Below are 17,450 nucleotides of genomic sequence, written 5' to 3'. Positions count from 1 at the left end.
CCAAAAGAAAATACTCCATGTTAATTGAATACAAATGATATGATATATTTATTGATTTTCAAAATTATAAAGTTAAAAGAAGCAAACTTTAGGAGTTTGAGAAAGTATAAAGAGTACAGATAGTTCAAATGTAGATATGGCTTTAATAGATTGGCACAATAGTTTCGCTTAAAGTTTTAAAATATTTACGACTGTCGTCTCTGCCGAAGGCTCATTATCTACAGAGCCCCTGGACTATAACCACGACCCGTCGATTTTGTTCGATTTAGTTATGTTCGTTCGTTGTCCTTTGAATTGCGGATTTGTCATCAACTTGTAATTTTCTCCCTGGCATCTTAACGTAGACTTGTTCGTATCATAGGTCCTTTTCGCTTCTAGTTGAGGGGGCAGACTCCCTGCCAGATGTCGCCGACGACCATGCTCGGTGTAATGTTGACCAGCTTCTTATTGATCTCCACGCGACTGATGCAACCCTTGAAGGACTTCCTGGTCTTAATGCCCGGCGCCTTGGCAAAGGCCAAGTGGCCGCCCATGAAGAGCGGTCGGTTTGTCTTGGTCGCAGCAGATCCTTCGTTACCCACGCCCGGGTTGGAGCTCATAAAGTCCACAGCGATATTGATGACAAATTTGGATTTGATGGCCTGGACGTTGCGGGTCTTGCCATCACAGAAGCTCTCGTTATTGGGCAGCGTAAAGTTTGTGGTGACAATGTTCTTGACATCTGACTTGACCGTGAAGTACAGCGTGTTGTCCACCAACTCGAGGATGGCATACGAGTTCTTGCCGTGCACCGAGAAGAGCAGACCATTGGGATCCCTTGGCCGGAAATCGAAGCTGATCGTCATCTCAGCGCCGACAGAGAAGCGGTCGAAGAGCTTCACATACGCCGTCTGGCTGTTAAAGAAGACTCCGCGCTCCACTTGCTCAGAGCATGGCACCACGCCGAACTCAGCCGGCGGGGGCTCAAGATCCACGCTATCGAACTTAAAGTCCTTGAGGCAACCGTTGTAGTACGGTGCCAGTGGATTATATCCGGTGGTATTGCGCACCTTGGACTCGATGAAGCTATTGACGCCACCGAAATAGATCGGCGCCTCAATAGCCAGCACCGGCGGACTGCGGTCTGCATTCAACTCCAAGGTTCCGGCCTGCTCCACGCGATCGATGAGCAAGCTTACTCTGCGGCTGGTGCGTATTGCCTCCACGGTGTGCCACTTGCCGTCATTGAGCTCCACTTCACTGCTGACATTGGCCTGGAGGAGAGCACCAACGTGAACGGTGTGGTAAACCCGACCGTCCAGGAGGTAGACTGCGATGAAGTCCTCATGCTGCTTGCTGCCCGCGTAGAAGAGCAGGCCGTTGGGGTGATCGGTGCGGAAGGAGAAGGTCACGTCGTGGTGACGACGCAGCTTCGCCGGCAGCGGGTTGATTTCGAGACGTTGCTCTTTGTTCTGGTAGAAGCGGTAGCCAGCCTCAGCAAAGTCCACGTCGTAGTTAGGGTGCTCTGGGAGCTTGCAACGTTTGTCGCTTGGCAGATTCACCTTGGCAGGTGGCCGCGTGGTCAAGGGCCTTTGTGGCTTGGCGGCTTCCTTCTCCTTGTCTTCTTCCCTGTCCAGATCCTCGTCCAAGGGTATTGGAGACTGGGTGGTCGTAGTCGTGGTAGACGTGGTGGTTGTAGTCGTCGTCGTCGTCGTCGTAGTGGTGGTTGTGGGGGTGGTCTGTGGCGCAGGGGCAAAAGTGGCTGGCTTGAGGGGCGGCAAATCATCGGGCTTCCAAGGGTTCTCCGCCACATCATTGGCTCCACTGGGATAGTAGGTCGGCACAAGATTTGGCTCATAGGCTGGAAAAGATTTTAAAAAGATTTTAGTTGGAGAATTTAGGCATTCAATAAGTGATGTTCTTGAGTATTTCTTGAGTCTTTATCCCCTTCTTACCTAGGACATGTGGAGGACAACTGTTGATGTTGCCATTCTTCTTCTCAGCACTGTTTGCAAAGTTAATGATCTCCTCGTTCACGGTCACATCACTGATGCATCCCACAAAGTAGGCCAATGAGGCCAAAGCATTTCTGGGCGTGCGATAGTTGTCCGGCAGACCAGCGAAGAAAATGTCGCCGCCTTCCAGAATCAGCGGTTGAGGAGTTCCAAGCCTGGAAGGATCAATCAAAGATTAATAAGACTAACTGGAGAACTAAAGCGGCTACCAACCTCTTGGTCTCCACATCGTCGACGGAAAGGCGAAGCTCTCCCGCGTTGTGCTGCACCGTAACCACATGATCCTCTCCGTCGTTAAGGTTCAGTTCATCGATAATTAGCTGGCTACCCATGCTGTTCAGCTTGAGCACTCCTTCGTCCAAGCTAAGACCAATATTCGAGCTCTGGTCATGATTGGCGGCATAGAAGAGCACGCCGTTGGGCTGGCGGGTCTTGAAGTGCAGCACCACGTGCAGATTATTGTCCGAATTGATGTTGTTCATCCGCAGGAAGCCGTAATCGTGCGGAGCGTAAGAGAGCACCGTGGAGAATCTCTCTGAGCAGCCTTCCTCAACTCCTGTGCCGTTTACATACTCTGTGAGGTCCACGACCAGTCCACTGATCACCACATCGTCAATGCAGCCCTCAAAGTTCGGCTGCAGATTCAGCGAACTGTTGAGACGTCTCGGATGGCCGCCAAAGAATAACCTCTTGAGTCTGGGCAACTCCTCATCGGCTTCCGCAGGAGCTGTTTGACGCGAAAGAACCTGATCGTCCACCGTGAGCAGTCCATCGCGGTGATCGCGTTCCGCTCGAACCGTGTGCCATTGATTGTCGTTGTAGTGATTCTGATTGGCGGACACCAGGCCTCCACCCTCGCCCAAGCTGACGTTGAAGTAAATGGCGCCGTCAATCATTTCAATGGACATGTAGTGCTTATCGCGACCGTAGAAGAACAGGAGTCCATTGGCCGTGTCCTTGTCCGCCTTAAAGCGGAACTGGACGCTGGAACGATCCTTGAAGTTGGACGAGGCCTTAAGTTGGGCAAAACCGTTGCCCTTGAAGCGCAGACCAGTCACCGGTTTCTTCTTCTCCAGCAGCACATCCCGCTCCCGGGCTCCTTCCTTGTTATCCTCGGCGTAAACAAAGTTCCATAGTCCAACGCTCTCGTCACCGATCTTCAGGTCCTCGATGTCGCCCACAAATGAGTTGGCAGTCAGTTCCTTGGGTGCATTAAAATCAGGGGCAGCCGGATAGCCGCCCACGAACAGGCGACTGTTCTTGTCCACATGCAGGATGTTCTGGGATCCCTCCAAGTACCCTGACTTTGTGTGCTCGATCACCTCGCCGGTGGGCAGTTGCTCCCGGATTGTGAGCTTGGCATTCGGTCCAGTGCGATCCACCACGGCCTGATACCACTTGCCGTCCAAGACATTCTTGTCGCTGGTGATACGCTCCGGACCGTTGCCGAGATCGATGTTCAGAATCGGGTAACCGTTCTCTATTTCCAAGGCTACAAAGTCGTTGTTGGATTGGGCGGTCTTGTTGTCGTTGCCCAGGTACAAGAGGAATCCGGACGGTTCCGTGGTGCGGAAGAAGGTCGACAGATTGGTGCGTGTGGCCAGAAGTTTGGTCTTCGGCGGAGTCTTCAGCTCCAGGACAGTGCTGGGCTTGAACTTGACGCCCACCTTGATGCTGTTGGCTAGCTGGCGAGCAGCCTCTACCTTGGCCTTAAGATTCTCAATGTCCTGGCCCAGTTGCAGGGTCTTTTCGCCCACCCGCTGTTGTTGATCTTCGATGTCCTCGGCCAGTTCGGTCAGCTTGGAGACGGAACCCTCAACGTTATCCAACTGATTGTTGGCCTGCGAGATATCCTTGTTGGTTAAATCCAAATCCCGATTGAGGTTCTTGGCCTTCTCAAGTTCTTTGGGTGTCTGAACACTCACAGGCTTAAGGGTTTCGAGGACACTCTTGAGGATCTCCAAGGCATCGCTGGCATTAACATCTGAGTTCTTCCACAAATCAATCTGTGATTCGGCTGGCAGTTGAGTAATCAAAATGTTTATGTCCTTCAGCTTTTGTTCGGTCGCGTTGTTAAGGGCCGAAATCTTCTTAACCTTGCCGGCTGATGCGTTGAGACGTGGCTCGAGGTCATCTTGTACATTCAGTAAAGCCTGGCGGGCATTGTGGAGCAGATCGGCAGACCTGCTGTCCGCTTGGCCGGCCCTGTCTTCAATGCCATCGGTGATTGCAGTGGCATTGCCAGCCGCTGCGATAGCATCCTGACTAAACTGCTGAGCTGCTTCCACGGCCTCCACGATGCCGGAGTAAGCGGTGGCTGCCTTGATCGCGGGCTCAGCACTAGCAGTCATATCTGTGTACTGTACAGCCAGATCCTGTGCCTTGACCGACAGCTCGGCAGCCTTTTGCTCCGCCTGCTCGGTCAGGTGCTCCGCTTCGTTGTGCTGATCCTCCCTCAGGGGCAGTTCTTCCTCCACATTCTTGTTCACCGAATTCAGCTCATCGAGGGCATCCTTCAGCTTGTCCAGCTTCTGGTTGATCTGGCTCAAGGTGAGATCTCCATTGATCAGATAGTTGCCCGCCTCCTTGATGTTCTTCTCGGCCTGTTGCTGTTGATCCGAGACGGTGTCAAACTTGGAGTCATCAAAGGCTTTCTGGTTCTGAACATTCCTGCGCTCCACATCGGCGGATTTCTCTTGGGACTCCTTGCTCCAGTTGTACAGATCCTCCAGCTTGTCACTGAACTCTCCGATATCGTTCTGCAGTGCGTTCAGGCTCCTGTTCTGCTCCTTAACCGGCATCACCAGAGTGTTCACTTCCTCGAAGAGTTTTCGCGCCTTCTCCAGGACCTGTTCGTTGGGGGCAACCTCTATCTTGGTCTCGTTAATTTGTCCCAGGATGTGTTGGGCTTGCTCGAGAGCAGCATCGATTTTGGTGCTCGCCGCCGCCTCAAGGTTCTTGGACAGAGACTCCACCGAGGTGATGGCCTCCCTGGCCTGTTCCGCACTCTTAATCGCGTCATCGTAGGCTGTGGTGATGTTGCCCAAGGTGATGCTCGATCTGTCGCGGATATCTACGGCATTGGCCAGGGTCTGGTTGACCTGCTTGGCATACGACTTGGCCTCCGACTCCAATTCACTGTTGGCCTTCTTTGAGGGATTAAGGTCGACGCTCGTTGGGTCCAGCAATTTAACCTTCGGCTCCAGTTCATCGGCTAGTTCGTCGTAGTAGTTCAGCTTCTGGCTGGTGAAGAAGGCCAGGGTCACGCTGTTGAAGTCGGCCAGGACACTGTCGATCTGGTAACGCATGCGATCGGTAACATCCAGCAGGGCGTGGTGGCAGTTGTTGCACTCCTGGCAGCCTTCATCCTTGTTGAGCACCCAGCGATTGGGACAAGCGTCGCATCTGGTTCAAGTTAAGGGTAAAATTATGTAACCTATGCAATAGAGTCTCCCCGGCATATGTACTTACCTATCACCAATGACTCCTGGCAGGCACTGGCACTTGCCGGTATTGGGATTACAGCCAAAGCCGCGCGAGTATCCTTGGTTGCAGTTGCACGGTGTGCAGCCCTCCTTTGCGTAGTTCCAGTGATCCACGGCACACCGGTCGCACTGGCGTCCCGTGACACCGGGCTTGCAGGCACAGTGACCAGTGTGAGCGTCGCACTGCGTCGAATTGGAAGCGGGACCGCAATCGCAAGCTCGGCAACCCAGCCCAGACTCAAAGCCATAGTGATCTGGCTTGCACCGATCGCAACGATCTCCAATGACGTTCTCATTACACGTGCACTTGCCCACAAAGGGATCGCAATTCAAGGTGCCCGTATCGTCGCAGTCGCAGCTCTGGCAGTTCTTCAGCTTCACAGCATCGCCGTAGAAGCCGGGAGCACACAGATTACAAGCTGCTCCGAAGGTGTTGTTCAAGCACCGCAGGCACTCGCCGGTTCTCGTGTCGCAAGATCCCTGATCCTCTGGATTAATGTTGCCAGAACACTCGCAGGGCTTGCACACTTCGCCCATGTTCTCGGGTTGACCGTAAAATCCATTAGCGCAAGACTCGCAACGCGGTCCCGTGTATCCTGGCTTGCACTCGCAATGAATCTCGTTTCCGCTCTCGGAGATCTCGCAACTGGTGGCAAAGTTATTCGAATCGAAGGGCAGAGGGCAGGCGCAGATCATGCAATCGCCAGGGCTGCCATTGGTGGCATTTCCATAGTATCCGGACACACACTCCTCGCAGTGGTCACCCTGGGTGCCATGCTGGCAGTTCGTGCAGATGCCGGTGGCGCAGTCACAGGTCTCCGAATGGCCGTTGCACTCGCAGGGAATGCAGTAACCTCCATAGGGGCCGCTAGGATCTCGATAGTAGCCCGGGGCGCAGTCCTCGCATGAGTGTCCCACGTATCCCGCGGGACAGGAGCAACGTTCCACGGCCAGGAATTTGTATTCCGAGGTGCCATCAGCATCTTCATCGGCCAGCGTGAGGTAGACATCGGCCAGATGTGTGTTGAGGGTCTGTTCCCAGTAGTTTGCACGGATGAATATTGACTTCAGATCACGCAGAACCATCATAAAGTCAGCACGGGTTACCGGCTTTCCAGAAACAGTCTGGAAGTTGGTCTCCACTATTTGAATCCTGTTGGTAAAAGGCTCATTCCTGTTGGGTTGCTCGTAGCTCTGATGGACCAGGACGTTGTGTTCGCTGAACAGGATAACATCCGGAGCCACAATATACTTTCCGTCAAAGCCAGAGGTGAAGTGCAGGGTATAAGCAAGGTCTCCGCCGTAGGAGGAGATGTGACTGTTCTGATTGAGCAGATAATCTAGGACGCCAAAGTAGGCGGGACGCTCGTCGTTAATATCCCGCAAGGTGAAGTCCGCCTGCAACGTGGTCTCGTTGATTAGAATCTCCTCTGCTGCCACTGGCCACATCTCGAATTTAATGCTCTCCGCTCGGAACTCTGGCGTACTGATGGACACCTGTCGGAGCAGGCTCACATTGTAGACCCTGAGGTAGGCACTGTCGCAACGCGAGGTCTTGCCAAAGCAGAAGCACGTGGTACAGCCGTCCGGATTGCTGTCCTGCAGGTTGTAGGTGCCATCATTGCACTGGTCACAGTCCCGACCAACGACGTTCTTCTTGCAGAAGCAGCTGCCGTCAATCTTGTCGCAGACCTCCAGCTCCGTTCCGGGCTTGTGGCAGCTGCACTGTTCGCAGTGCGGGAAGTTGAAGTACCCGTGGGCACACACATCACAGGCTCGGCCCTCGATATTCTCCCGGCACTCGCACGTTCCATTGAACAGATCGCACTGGGTGTTTCCGTTGGCAATGCCCATGTGGTTGCAGCCACACTCCTCGCAGCCAATTACCTAGATTCAGAGAAAGGGTTAAACAGAGGTAATATTTGACTGAATAATGGGGATCACCTGATGGAATCCATAGGTGTTGGGAGCACACTTTTCGCACATTTCGCCAATGACATTTGGTGGGCACATGCACTCGCCGGTAGAGGGTTCGCACATAGCACTGCTCGGGCAATCACAGGGCTTGCAGTCTGGGAATCCATAGTACCTGCTCTTGCAGGCACCGCACTGTCGCTCAATCACATTCGGCTTGCACTGGCACTGGCCTCCAAACGGATGGCACTCGAAGCTGGTGGATCCGGCATAGTCACAGTTACAGGGCAGGGCTCCACTGTTGTAGTCGGCGGTCAGGGAGAACACGGATTTCTTGCAGAAGTCACTGGCATTGTGGGTAATGTGGAAGTGGTCGAGGCCGCAGTTTTGGATGAACTCCTTGGTCTGGTCAAAGGTTTCCTCTACCAGCAAGTCGTCATTGTATTGCTTCAATGGCACCACCACCAAGTAGTCGAGCCACACGCCCAGAGATCGATCGTTCTGAAGGATATTTCGAATTAGATTTTGTTTCAATTAAGGGGTTTTCAAAAAATGGTTTTACCGTAATTGTAAACTTGAATTCGTCATCAATCTCGAAAGCACCGTCTGCCCCAGGACGTATAACTCCTCGGCAACCGGAGCTCGAGGGGCAGTGCTGTATGTCGAACTTGCCATCATACTGATTCTTGCCAGCTGTCAGGGTGTAGTGCACCTGGTACTTGGGATGGTTGGGTTGATAGTACTTAACCAGGATCACAAAGAGATTGGGCTTGGCCTCCTCAACCTTTGATCTGCAAGCAGGCATCATAGAAAAGGGCTTTGACACATATTTAAAAGTCACACTCACTCAATCACAATGGTGCTATCAGTGTTATCCAAATGGATCAGTTTCACTCGCTCATCAAGGGCGGCATATGGAGGCTTCTTTTCGGCAATACGATACTCGTGATCAGTTTCAAACTCGATCTTCTTGGAGTCCGGAACAGAACGGAACTTGGGCGTGGCACATTTCTCGCTGTGGATGACACAAACGGGACTGGGATTGATGTAGTCAATGGACCATTGCTCTACAGGAATGGCGGTCACCGAGATGATGGGCACACGAGAGTTGTCATCAATGTCAGCCTAGCAAATATTTGAACAAAGTTAATAAGTTTATCAAAAGATAAAGGAAAAGCTATGAACTCACAGAGATGGTGACCGGCTGCAGATCCTCCTTGCTGATGTAGAAAGCCCTCTCCTGTCCATCGTCATTCACTGAGGTGCGGCAGACGGTGGAGTACACACAGGGATATAATAGCACCGATGTTTCCGTTTCGGGATTATTCTTCAGCATCAGGGTGATGAAATAGGTACTGGGATGGTTCCTATCGCTGATGTAATCGATTACAAAGATATATTTGCCACTGTGCGGCACATCCACGATATAGTTGAGCTCCTTCTGCTCACTGGTCAGCACTGGAATGTCGCCCACATGGCTCACAATCGAAAGATGCTCGGGATCGCTATACACTTCTGTGGGATTGGTCGGCTTGTCGTTGGATCCGATGACAAAAGGAGTTCCAGCGGGCTGGAAGACTTCCACGGAGGCGTACTTATAGTGACGGCACAGCTCCATGTTGCCCAGCTCACAAGGATTCGAGATGTGACGGGTTAGGATTCCAGCTTCATAGTAGGCGGCGGGCAGGAGGACAAAGTAGTCCAGCATCACGTTCTTGTTGGCCGTGGTGGTGAAGACATAACGACCCGGATCCAGGACAATGGCCGAGGGCTTGAGGCCCTTGGGACCGCTGACAGTCACAAACTGAGGCTCCAAAGTGGGTTGCAGCAGAACCTTCACGCTGAAGAAATGGTTTTTATATTAGCCAGGACTGCTATCTGTCAATATGCTGCAATACTCACTGCTGATCCACCTCCAGGGGATTATCCGATGTGATCGAGATGCTGGCCGTGACATTCTCGGCATTGGGATTCACGTAACGCAGGACAATTCGGTAGAGAGATGACTTGAAGACATTGATCTCGTTGCGCACTTCGTTCTGGATGGCATTGAACACGACGTAACCCTTGCTGCTGAAGCCGGGGAAGGCCGCCTCATCATAATCATATCGCACCTGAGTGCCTGAGGGTAGAGTTCCGTCCTCATACTCGTACTGGAACTGATGTAGCGTCGGGAAGAAGTGAGTGGTCAGGGGTTGGGTGCAGGCCAGACCAGTGATTCGGGGATGACACTTGCACTGGCCGCTGATCTTGTCGCATACACTCTGCCAGGAGCCGCCCACATCACAGCTGCAGTCCTTGCAGCCGAAGAGCGAGGCACTGTCCAGGTCGAAGGTACCATCGCGACACTCCTTGCATTGTCTGCCCTGAGTGTGCGGCTTGCATGGACACTGTCCGGACTTGGAGGCGCAAGTATCCAAGGCGGAGATGGTGCCATCAGTCCAGCAATCGCAGTTCTCACAACCAACCGTATTGCTAATGTTCAGGTTCCAGTACAAAGGCTTGCACTCGTCACATATCCTACCGGTCACGCGCTCCTTGCACTTGCACAGCTCACCCACCGGCACAGAGCCACATCCTGCAAACTTGTCAATCACTCCAGCGGGATCGCAGTTGCAGTCCTCGCAGCTGGGGAAATTGTAGAAGCCCTCCTTACACGATTCGCACTGCCTTCCATCGAAGTTTTCCTTACAGAGACACTGCCCGTCGGCGTTACAGGTTACACCCTGCGATCCGTGCGAGTCACACTGGCAGGCTACAGAAATTCGAAAGTAGTAAGGGAATTATAAAAGCAAAACCAAGGATTTCCCTCTTAAGAAACTCACCCAGACAGTCCGGATAGTTGTAGTAGCCGGCACTGCAAAGCGTACACTGTTTTCCGGCAAAGTTATTGAGACAGTTGCACTTGCCAGTGTTGTCACAGGTTATGGCTGAGCTACCAGTGGTGGAGCAGTTGCAGGGTTTGCAATCCGGATAGTTGAAGTATCCAGGCAGGCACTGGTCGCACCTTGGGCCACCGAAACCCTCGCGGCAGATGCACTGGCCCGACTGCTTGTTGCAAATCTCCGACTCCGTGCCCTGGTTGTCACAGTCGCAATCTGAAAAGGGAAAGAAATCTATAAAATATCCTTTTCTTTGAAGAAAATACGGAAACTTACATGAGCAAGTGGGGTAGTTGTAGTATCCATGTTTGCACCTTTCGCAGCTGTCGCCACCAAAGTTGGTCAGGCACTGGCATTCGCCGGTGGTCATGTTGCAGTCGTTGCTGATTGAGCCAATCTTGTTGCATTCGCAGGCTTTGCACTCGGGGAATCCGTAGTAGCCTTCGGCACACTGTTTGCAGTAGGCTCCGGCAAAATTAATCTTGCAAGGACACTGCTGGCCGCTCTCGGCCTCGCAGTGGTAGCCATTGGTGCCGTTTAGGTTGCACTCGCACTCCCGACAGTTGGGATAACCGTAGTATCCGTAGGCACACGAATCGCAGTTGGGTGGCTGGAAGGCGGCACGGCATTCACAATTGCCAGTCTCCTCCTCACAGTGTCCCGTGGAGAAGAAGTAGTCGCACTGACAGGCTGTAAGCGGGGATATGGGTTAGGAGGAGTTCGAATTGGTCCATTTATAGTATCACTTACGACTGCAGACATCTGTCTCGTTCCAGTGCTTGCCCTGGGGTCGGTAGTACTTGGGTTTGCACTTGTTGCAATTGATTCCAACGGTGTTGTGTTGACAGTTCTGGCAAACGCCGCCGCCATCGTAGTGTCCATGGATGTCCAGGGAGAGTCCCTTGCGGTTAACTTCCTCGTCGTACTTGCACTCGTTGCTGTGACCATGGCAGTTGCATTCTGAGGATATGAAGATAAGGCTTAGTTTGTGAAGAAAAGGAATGTAAACTTTCAAGAAAGATCCTATTTTCTATACTTACGCTCGCAATTGAAGGGTCTGGCGTTGGTGTTCTGTCGCCACTTCTTCTGCTCGAATCCGGGGCAACACTCATTACACTGGATGCCGCAGGTATGATGCTGACAGCGGCAGGCGAGAATCCTCACCGGACTCTTAGGATCCTTGACGTCACAGGTGTCGGCGTGACCGTTACACATGCATCTGCCTCCAATCGAGATATCCTTGATGGAGTAGAAGTAGCGACGTGTCACCGTGGGATCCTGCCTGGCCACAGACATCAAATGTCCCAAAAGATTCTTGGTTCGCAGCAAACGAATCCTGACATTGGTCGCACGGGTCCATTCCTGCAGGACCGTCGAGTTGAAGTAGTTCGTGGAGCTGGGACGCTCGTTCAGCAGCATCACAGGGATCTCGCCATTCTCCAGGGGCACGATCTTCGAGTACTCCGTGGTGCAGATGACATCGTCATCACGGGTGATCGGTTTGTAGGTGTCCTTGCCGAAGTAGGTCTCACAATCGGCGGGGGTATCGGAGAAATGCTGCCAGGGGGTCCAGGTCTTGCCATAATCCGTGGACTTCTCCAATGTCCAGAGACCCGGACGCGGGGAGTTGCCCATGCGAATGAACAAGTAGGCCACATGGAATTCCTAAGGAGACAAGAGAGGGAATTTTCAGATTCATTTGCATTTTTGGTTAAAGAAATGTGTTTAAATTTAGCTTAGATAAAGCACATGTTATTTACATAAATACTATGAGGTAATTAGGTAAAGATAAGGTTGATCTGTCTAAGTTGTATGAACAAAAAGGTCTTTAAACCTAGAACCTAGACCTAGACCTAGCAAAGTATAGAAACCATTAATTAAAATGTTATGTAAAAGTTATATAAATATTGTTTGATATTTAATAAATCCCAATAACTTCTTGGTTACTTTTCTTATTTTCTTCTTAGAAGCTCAGAGTCTGTCAGTTTCTGGACAAAACTCACTTTGCGCAAGCAAATTCATTGAAATTTATTAGTCAAGTGTACACACACAGCACAGATATACAAACTATACCAAGATATATATGAGTGAGTATGAGACCACATGAGATCACTGTGGGAGAATTAACTCCAATGCTCGTCCGTTTATTTATATTTTCTTGCCTTCTGTTTGCTTTTTAATTTGGCTTCAATTGAAAACGAACCCAAAGATAGGGAGATATGCGAGTATATAGCAAGATACAAACATTTATTATGATTTAGTATGTACGATATACAAATGTTATGTACTCTGATTTGTTTACTTTTCGGCGTTTTCATTAGTTTCGACCATGTGGATTTTAAGTAAATTTTGGTTTTTGCATAAACAGATGTCTCATATTCTCGTAATTTGAAAAATATATGACATTTTAAGTGAGAGACTCAGCTTATAGGGATATTATATATAGGGTACTTTATATTTATTTAATTTTCTTTTTTTATATAAAAAAAAACTTTGTAATATTTCAAATAACCCAAGTTAGTTTCTTTTAAACTTATTTATTATTCCTTTTTTTACTTTAGAAAAATAAGATACAGCTAGCGGCCATCGAACAGATACATTTGGTGTATCCGTGCAATTTAAAGAAAAACAAATTGGATCACGAATTAAAAGGAAAATGCAGGAGATCGCAGAAAAAATCGGAGGAAAACAGTGGCAATGCAGTGAAATGTGTTTGTGAAGTGGGGGCAAAAGCCCCAAAACGGAAGATGTGTATTTTTCCTTGTGATTTTTTTTTTGTCTTTTTTTTATGTGTAAGTGAAAAAAAGTAAATCAATCTAATATAAAATGGTGCCGCAAATTTCCATGGTCTCTTCTCTCAACTCAATTGTTGCCCCGCACTAGGAAAAAATGTGATGCTGTTCTAATGACAAAGAAGACGAAAATGGAGAGATATGGAAGAAGCAGGAGAAATGTTTAAAATTGTTCTCTGTACTAAATTACAAGACTATAATTAAATATTTTGTGTGTGTTTCGCCAAATAATCCTAATTGTGATCTGCAGCAAATAATGTAAACGGGTGAGTGAACCAAAATTATTATCTTTTTTATCTTATATTATTGTTCTCTTGATTTTAAATATTTATTTCCTTGTGGAAAGTGAAATCCCAGATTTACTCCCCAAATTTTATGATTCTTTCCTTCTTAATTTAAAGCATTACAATGTCGGAATGGTCTAAATATAAACTCAAATAGCAAAGCATATTCGGTTGCATTCCCTGAATCTAGAAAACTGCAACTTAAAGAAAATTAAAAACCGGCACACGGAATGTGGATGAGATCATGTTGGGGCTGTATATAATAAGTCTTTCGGCAATTATTCTCGAAATTAAATCCGTCGTCGGACTACTAAAGAACCTCGTGGATTAGTCCGTTTCCGTTGCAAGTGAGATAAGAACGTAGGCGACCCCGACACTCCGGGACTGATAATAGAGGTTTCTGTAGTTTCTTGCTGATAAGGGGAGACTGCTCCCAATTCTTTTATGTCGCATGCTGGGGCCCCAAGAAATAATACGCCTTTATCGCTAAAAAAATATACAACAAAAAACGAAAACCCAGAATGAAACAGCGCCAAAGAGTCAACGCTCCGTGTCGGTTTCTAAGCAGCTTGTAAACTGAGACTTTCCATTCAAGCAACTGAACGAGTGCACACAATTGGGGTAAAAATATGAATTGTTTTTATAAATCATTTTAAAAAATATTAAGGGGTTAAAGAAAGTTTTTTTATGATGTTGAGTTAAAAGTTTTCAGAACTTGATGTTGTAGAAAATCGTTTTAAATGGCATATAAAATATTCTGCAATGGTTCCTTATTTGTCAGCTGTAGCTCTATTATTCTGCCCCTTGCTGTACTTATGCTCGCACATATCTCTATATATTATATGTAGGAGCTGACATACTGATAACCCACAACTCCAAAGGGGAAGAGCCAGCCAGCCCAGCTACAAATCCCCGAGCTCAGCAAGATTTTTTTCCTTCGTTTTTTTTTTTTGCTGCGTCGACGACGTTGCCGTCGAAATGAAAAGCCATTAAAATTGTTTTCAAATTTTACGATCCCATCGCCCGAACCCGAAAACGAGTTGCATCCACTGGCCGTCTGTCTCCCTCCACCAAAACCTTTTGCTTGGCTTCCTATGCGTTTCTTGCGAGGTTCTTACCTGTTCGAAATTGATGGTCAAATTGACTTCATTGAATTTCATGCCCCTGGACAGCGGAGGACTCTGCCACCAGGCCTCGGTGCCATCGATGGCGTTCTCTGGCGGATGGTTCTTCTCCGGCACATTGGGATCACAATAGTCGCAGACCTACAAAAGAGATCGGAGAATGAAACACATGTTTAGAATGAATGAAAGGAAAGATTTTTTCAAAAACGAGTCAAGAGTATTTTTAGAGTCCATTCGTCTGCTGGAACGGAACACATGTGGGGGAAGTCGTAGTGCAGGGCACACTGATAGAAAAAATATCAAAAGGTTTTCTTTAAGATGAATTATAGATAATAAAACAATTTTAGAACATGAATTTGCAGTTAGTTTTGAATAAATTCATATGGTATTCAAATAAAGCACTTCAATAGTCTTTAAACATTTTTAAAACTTTTAAATTAGGATCAAGTCAAAGAATCACTTCTACAATTTATAAACAGTGCATAAATTAGGGTTATAATAATGTCAGAAACATTTTGAAACCCCTTTTCGAATTTTTCTTTAAGTTGAATCATAACATTTATAATTATTTTTCACCGTGCACGAGAAAAGATCATCAAATTTTGTATGTATACCGGCAACGAATTTTTTGGGCGTTGCTAAAGAAAGATGTTCGAACTTCGAAGATGTGTAATTACCTGTCCCTGGATAACCGAGTAGTCGATGTGATCGTTCTCCGTATTGGCTCCCACCAGCTTGCAGTATAGCTCTGGGCCATCGGTGTCCTGGCCGCACGTGGCCGTTGCATAGATCTTCCGTCCGGTGGCCAGATTGAAGTATGGCGGTGTTAGCTCTGCCTCAGAGTGGGAAATTGCCAGGACGAGGAGCAGGGCTCCCAAGGAAGCCACTCGCAGCCCCATCGCGCCGACGAGAGTTCAAGCACCCGCGCTGCGATAACGATAGTCCTTCCGTCGACCACTTCCGGTTCTCTATCTCACTCTGCTTTGTATTTCACTTTCTTATCTCTGGGTCACTTTCTTCACTGGGTTCTTATTTTTTTTATTCGGCTTTTCAAATCTTATTTTTGTGGGAGCTCATCCAACCGCACTGGATGGCTCTTCGCGAGCAACTGAGGGAACTGCAGGCACGGCTGCCGCTTGAAACCTTTTGTGGTTACACTAAAAAAAAAAACACAACATTTAACTCAAATTTGGTTTAGGCAAATTGGAAAATCTGATAATGAATATTTCAAAATCAAAAACTATTATCCTTAAATCTAGATAGGAAACTGTATATACTCCTGCAGCTTACAAAGGAATTATAGGATAGAATCGAAATTCGGTTATAACGCACCTTAAAATATTCACATTTCTTACTGATATTTTAAAATTAATTAATTTGTTTTTTTTGTTCTTTAAAGCAAATCAAATCGCCTGTTGATTCTGATCAATAATAAGTTTTTAAAACTTAGTAATACAAATGATCGAAATATATGTATATTTGTTTAATAATTTTATGTTTGTTATCTAATAAGTGAAAATTTTGTATGTTTTATATTACAATTTTTTTGGAGCGTAGATCTAGAGCTAGTTCTTCAATCCCCGACCGATAGAGGGAGCACTGGCAACTTGGTCTTGTCGATGTGGCGCCCTCTGGCGACATCTTAGTTTCCGTTATAGCTAAGAGAGAGGGGCAATTGAGAGAATTTTTTAAAGTCTTTGTTTTGCTCTTCTCGTTTGTTTACTTTTACTTTTTGTTGTTTGCCCCTTATTCGCCGGCCGGCCGGAGGAACGCGGAAAACGAAACATGCAATCGCTAAAACAGGTTTCGTTGTTATGAGTGGAACATTTTGGAATTGATCAGTGCCTTTGTTTAATGCAAGTTGGTGTTGTTTCCTGTCACATTCGTATTTTTTAATATTAATTTGTATAAGACAATTTGTTTTACAAATCAAAGTTTAAAAATATGAATACCCCTGCAGGGCATTCTTTATGTTGATATTCTGTTCCTACAACCGACAGCTTAAAATTCTCGTAACAAATGGTCAACAAGGTCAAAAAGTCACTTAAAAAGTCCGAAAATTTAAAAAAATTTTATTTTCGTTCCTTTATGCCTAGAAAGATTTGCCTGTCGATGCTGATCAAGAATATATATGATTTATAGGGTCGGAAATGACTCCTTCACTGCGTTTATAGCTCCTGACTGAAAGTATAATACCCTGCAGGGTAAATTCGCATTCTTTAGGTCGTTATTCTGTTCCTACAACCGACAGCTTAAAATACTCATAACTAAGCCAAAAAAGCATTAATTTCTATTCGGGAAGCTGTTCTGTGCTAGTTTTTAATAGTTTAATAAATCCGCATACCCAAATTGAATTTTTAAAATATATAAAATTTTGTCAATTTTTCAAATGGTCAACAAGGTCAAAAAGTCACTTAAAAAGTCCGAAAAAATTTAAAAAATTTTATTTTTGTTCCTTTATGCCCAGAAAGATTTGCCTTTTGATGCTGATCAAGAATATATATGATTTATAGGGTCGGAAATGACTCCTTCACTTCGTAGCGAGCTTCAGACTGAAATTATAATACCATGCAAGGGGTATAAAATTAAACCATTTTTTTTTTACATAATTAAAGTTGAATAAATGTGTTGTCTTAAAAAATTTAAGTTCAGTATACAGGTTTATTAATCTTATAAAAGTGTACACAGAATTGATTTCTGAATTGATTTAAACACATTTTTGGCTCAGTTATGATTCATATTCAATTCGATCCCATGCAGGCTTCGCCTTACCGCTGTTAGCTTTAATTCGTGATTTATTATAAACTATTCAAGATGCAGAAAATTAAAAATACCTAAGAATATGTGACACAACCATAAATTATAATATTTCCCAATCTAAATGCACGCTGAGCACAAATAAATATCTTGATAACTACCACTTTTTTGTGGCAACAACTATTTAATAGAAAAAGTGCTTACCCCTTCGTGCCGCC

At 47.1% G+C, this 17,450-nt stretch overlaps 1 protein-coding gene across 1 annotated transcript; it reads right to left on the bottom strand.

Annotated features, from left to right (window-relative positions):
- Window positions 1–20: 20 nt before the first annotated feature.
- Window positions 21–15,639, bottom strand: LanA (laminin subunit alpha). Its single transcript, XM_020953431.2, has 15 exons — window positions 15,153–15,639; window positions 14,470–14,616; window positions 11,316–11,940; window positions 11,026–11,235; window positions 10,552–10,965; window positions 10,219–10,491; window positions 9,296–10,148; window positions 8,583–9,234; window positions 8,241–8,518; window positions 7,956–8,184; window positions 7,424–7,894; window positions 5,466–7,366; window positions 2,208–5,399; window positions 1,935–2,149; window positions 21–1,840 (listed from the first exon to the last, which is right to left on the bottom strand). Exons 1-15 carry the CDS (start codon window positions 15,372–15,374, stop codon window positions 375–377), a joined length of 11,148 nt encoding a protein of 3,715 aa, XP_020809090.2. The 5' UTR covers window positions 15,375–15,639; the 3' UTR covers window positions 21–374.
- Between the last annotated feature and the right edge of the window lie 1,811 nt (window positions 15,640–17,450).

This window comes from Drosophila serrata, unplaced genomic scaffold, assembly GCF_035046125.1.
Source record: "Drosophila serrata isolate PLE 108 unplaced genomic scaffold, ASM3504612v1 contig_359, whole genome shotgun sequence".
In the NCBI taxonomy this organism is placed as follows: Eukaryota; Metazoa; Arthropoda; class Insecta; order Diptera; family Drosophilidae; genus Drosophila; species Drosophila serrata.
This window is presented reverse-complemented; position numbering and strand designations above follow the sequence as displayed.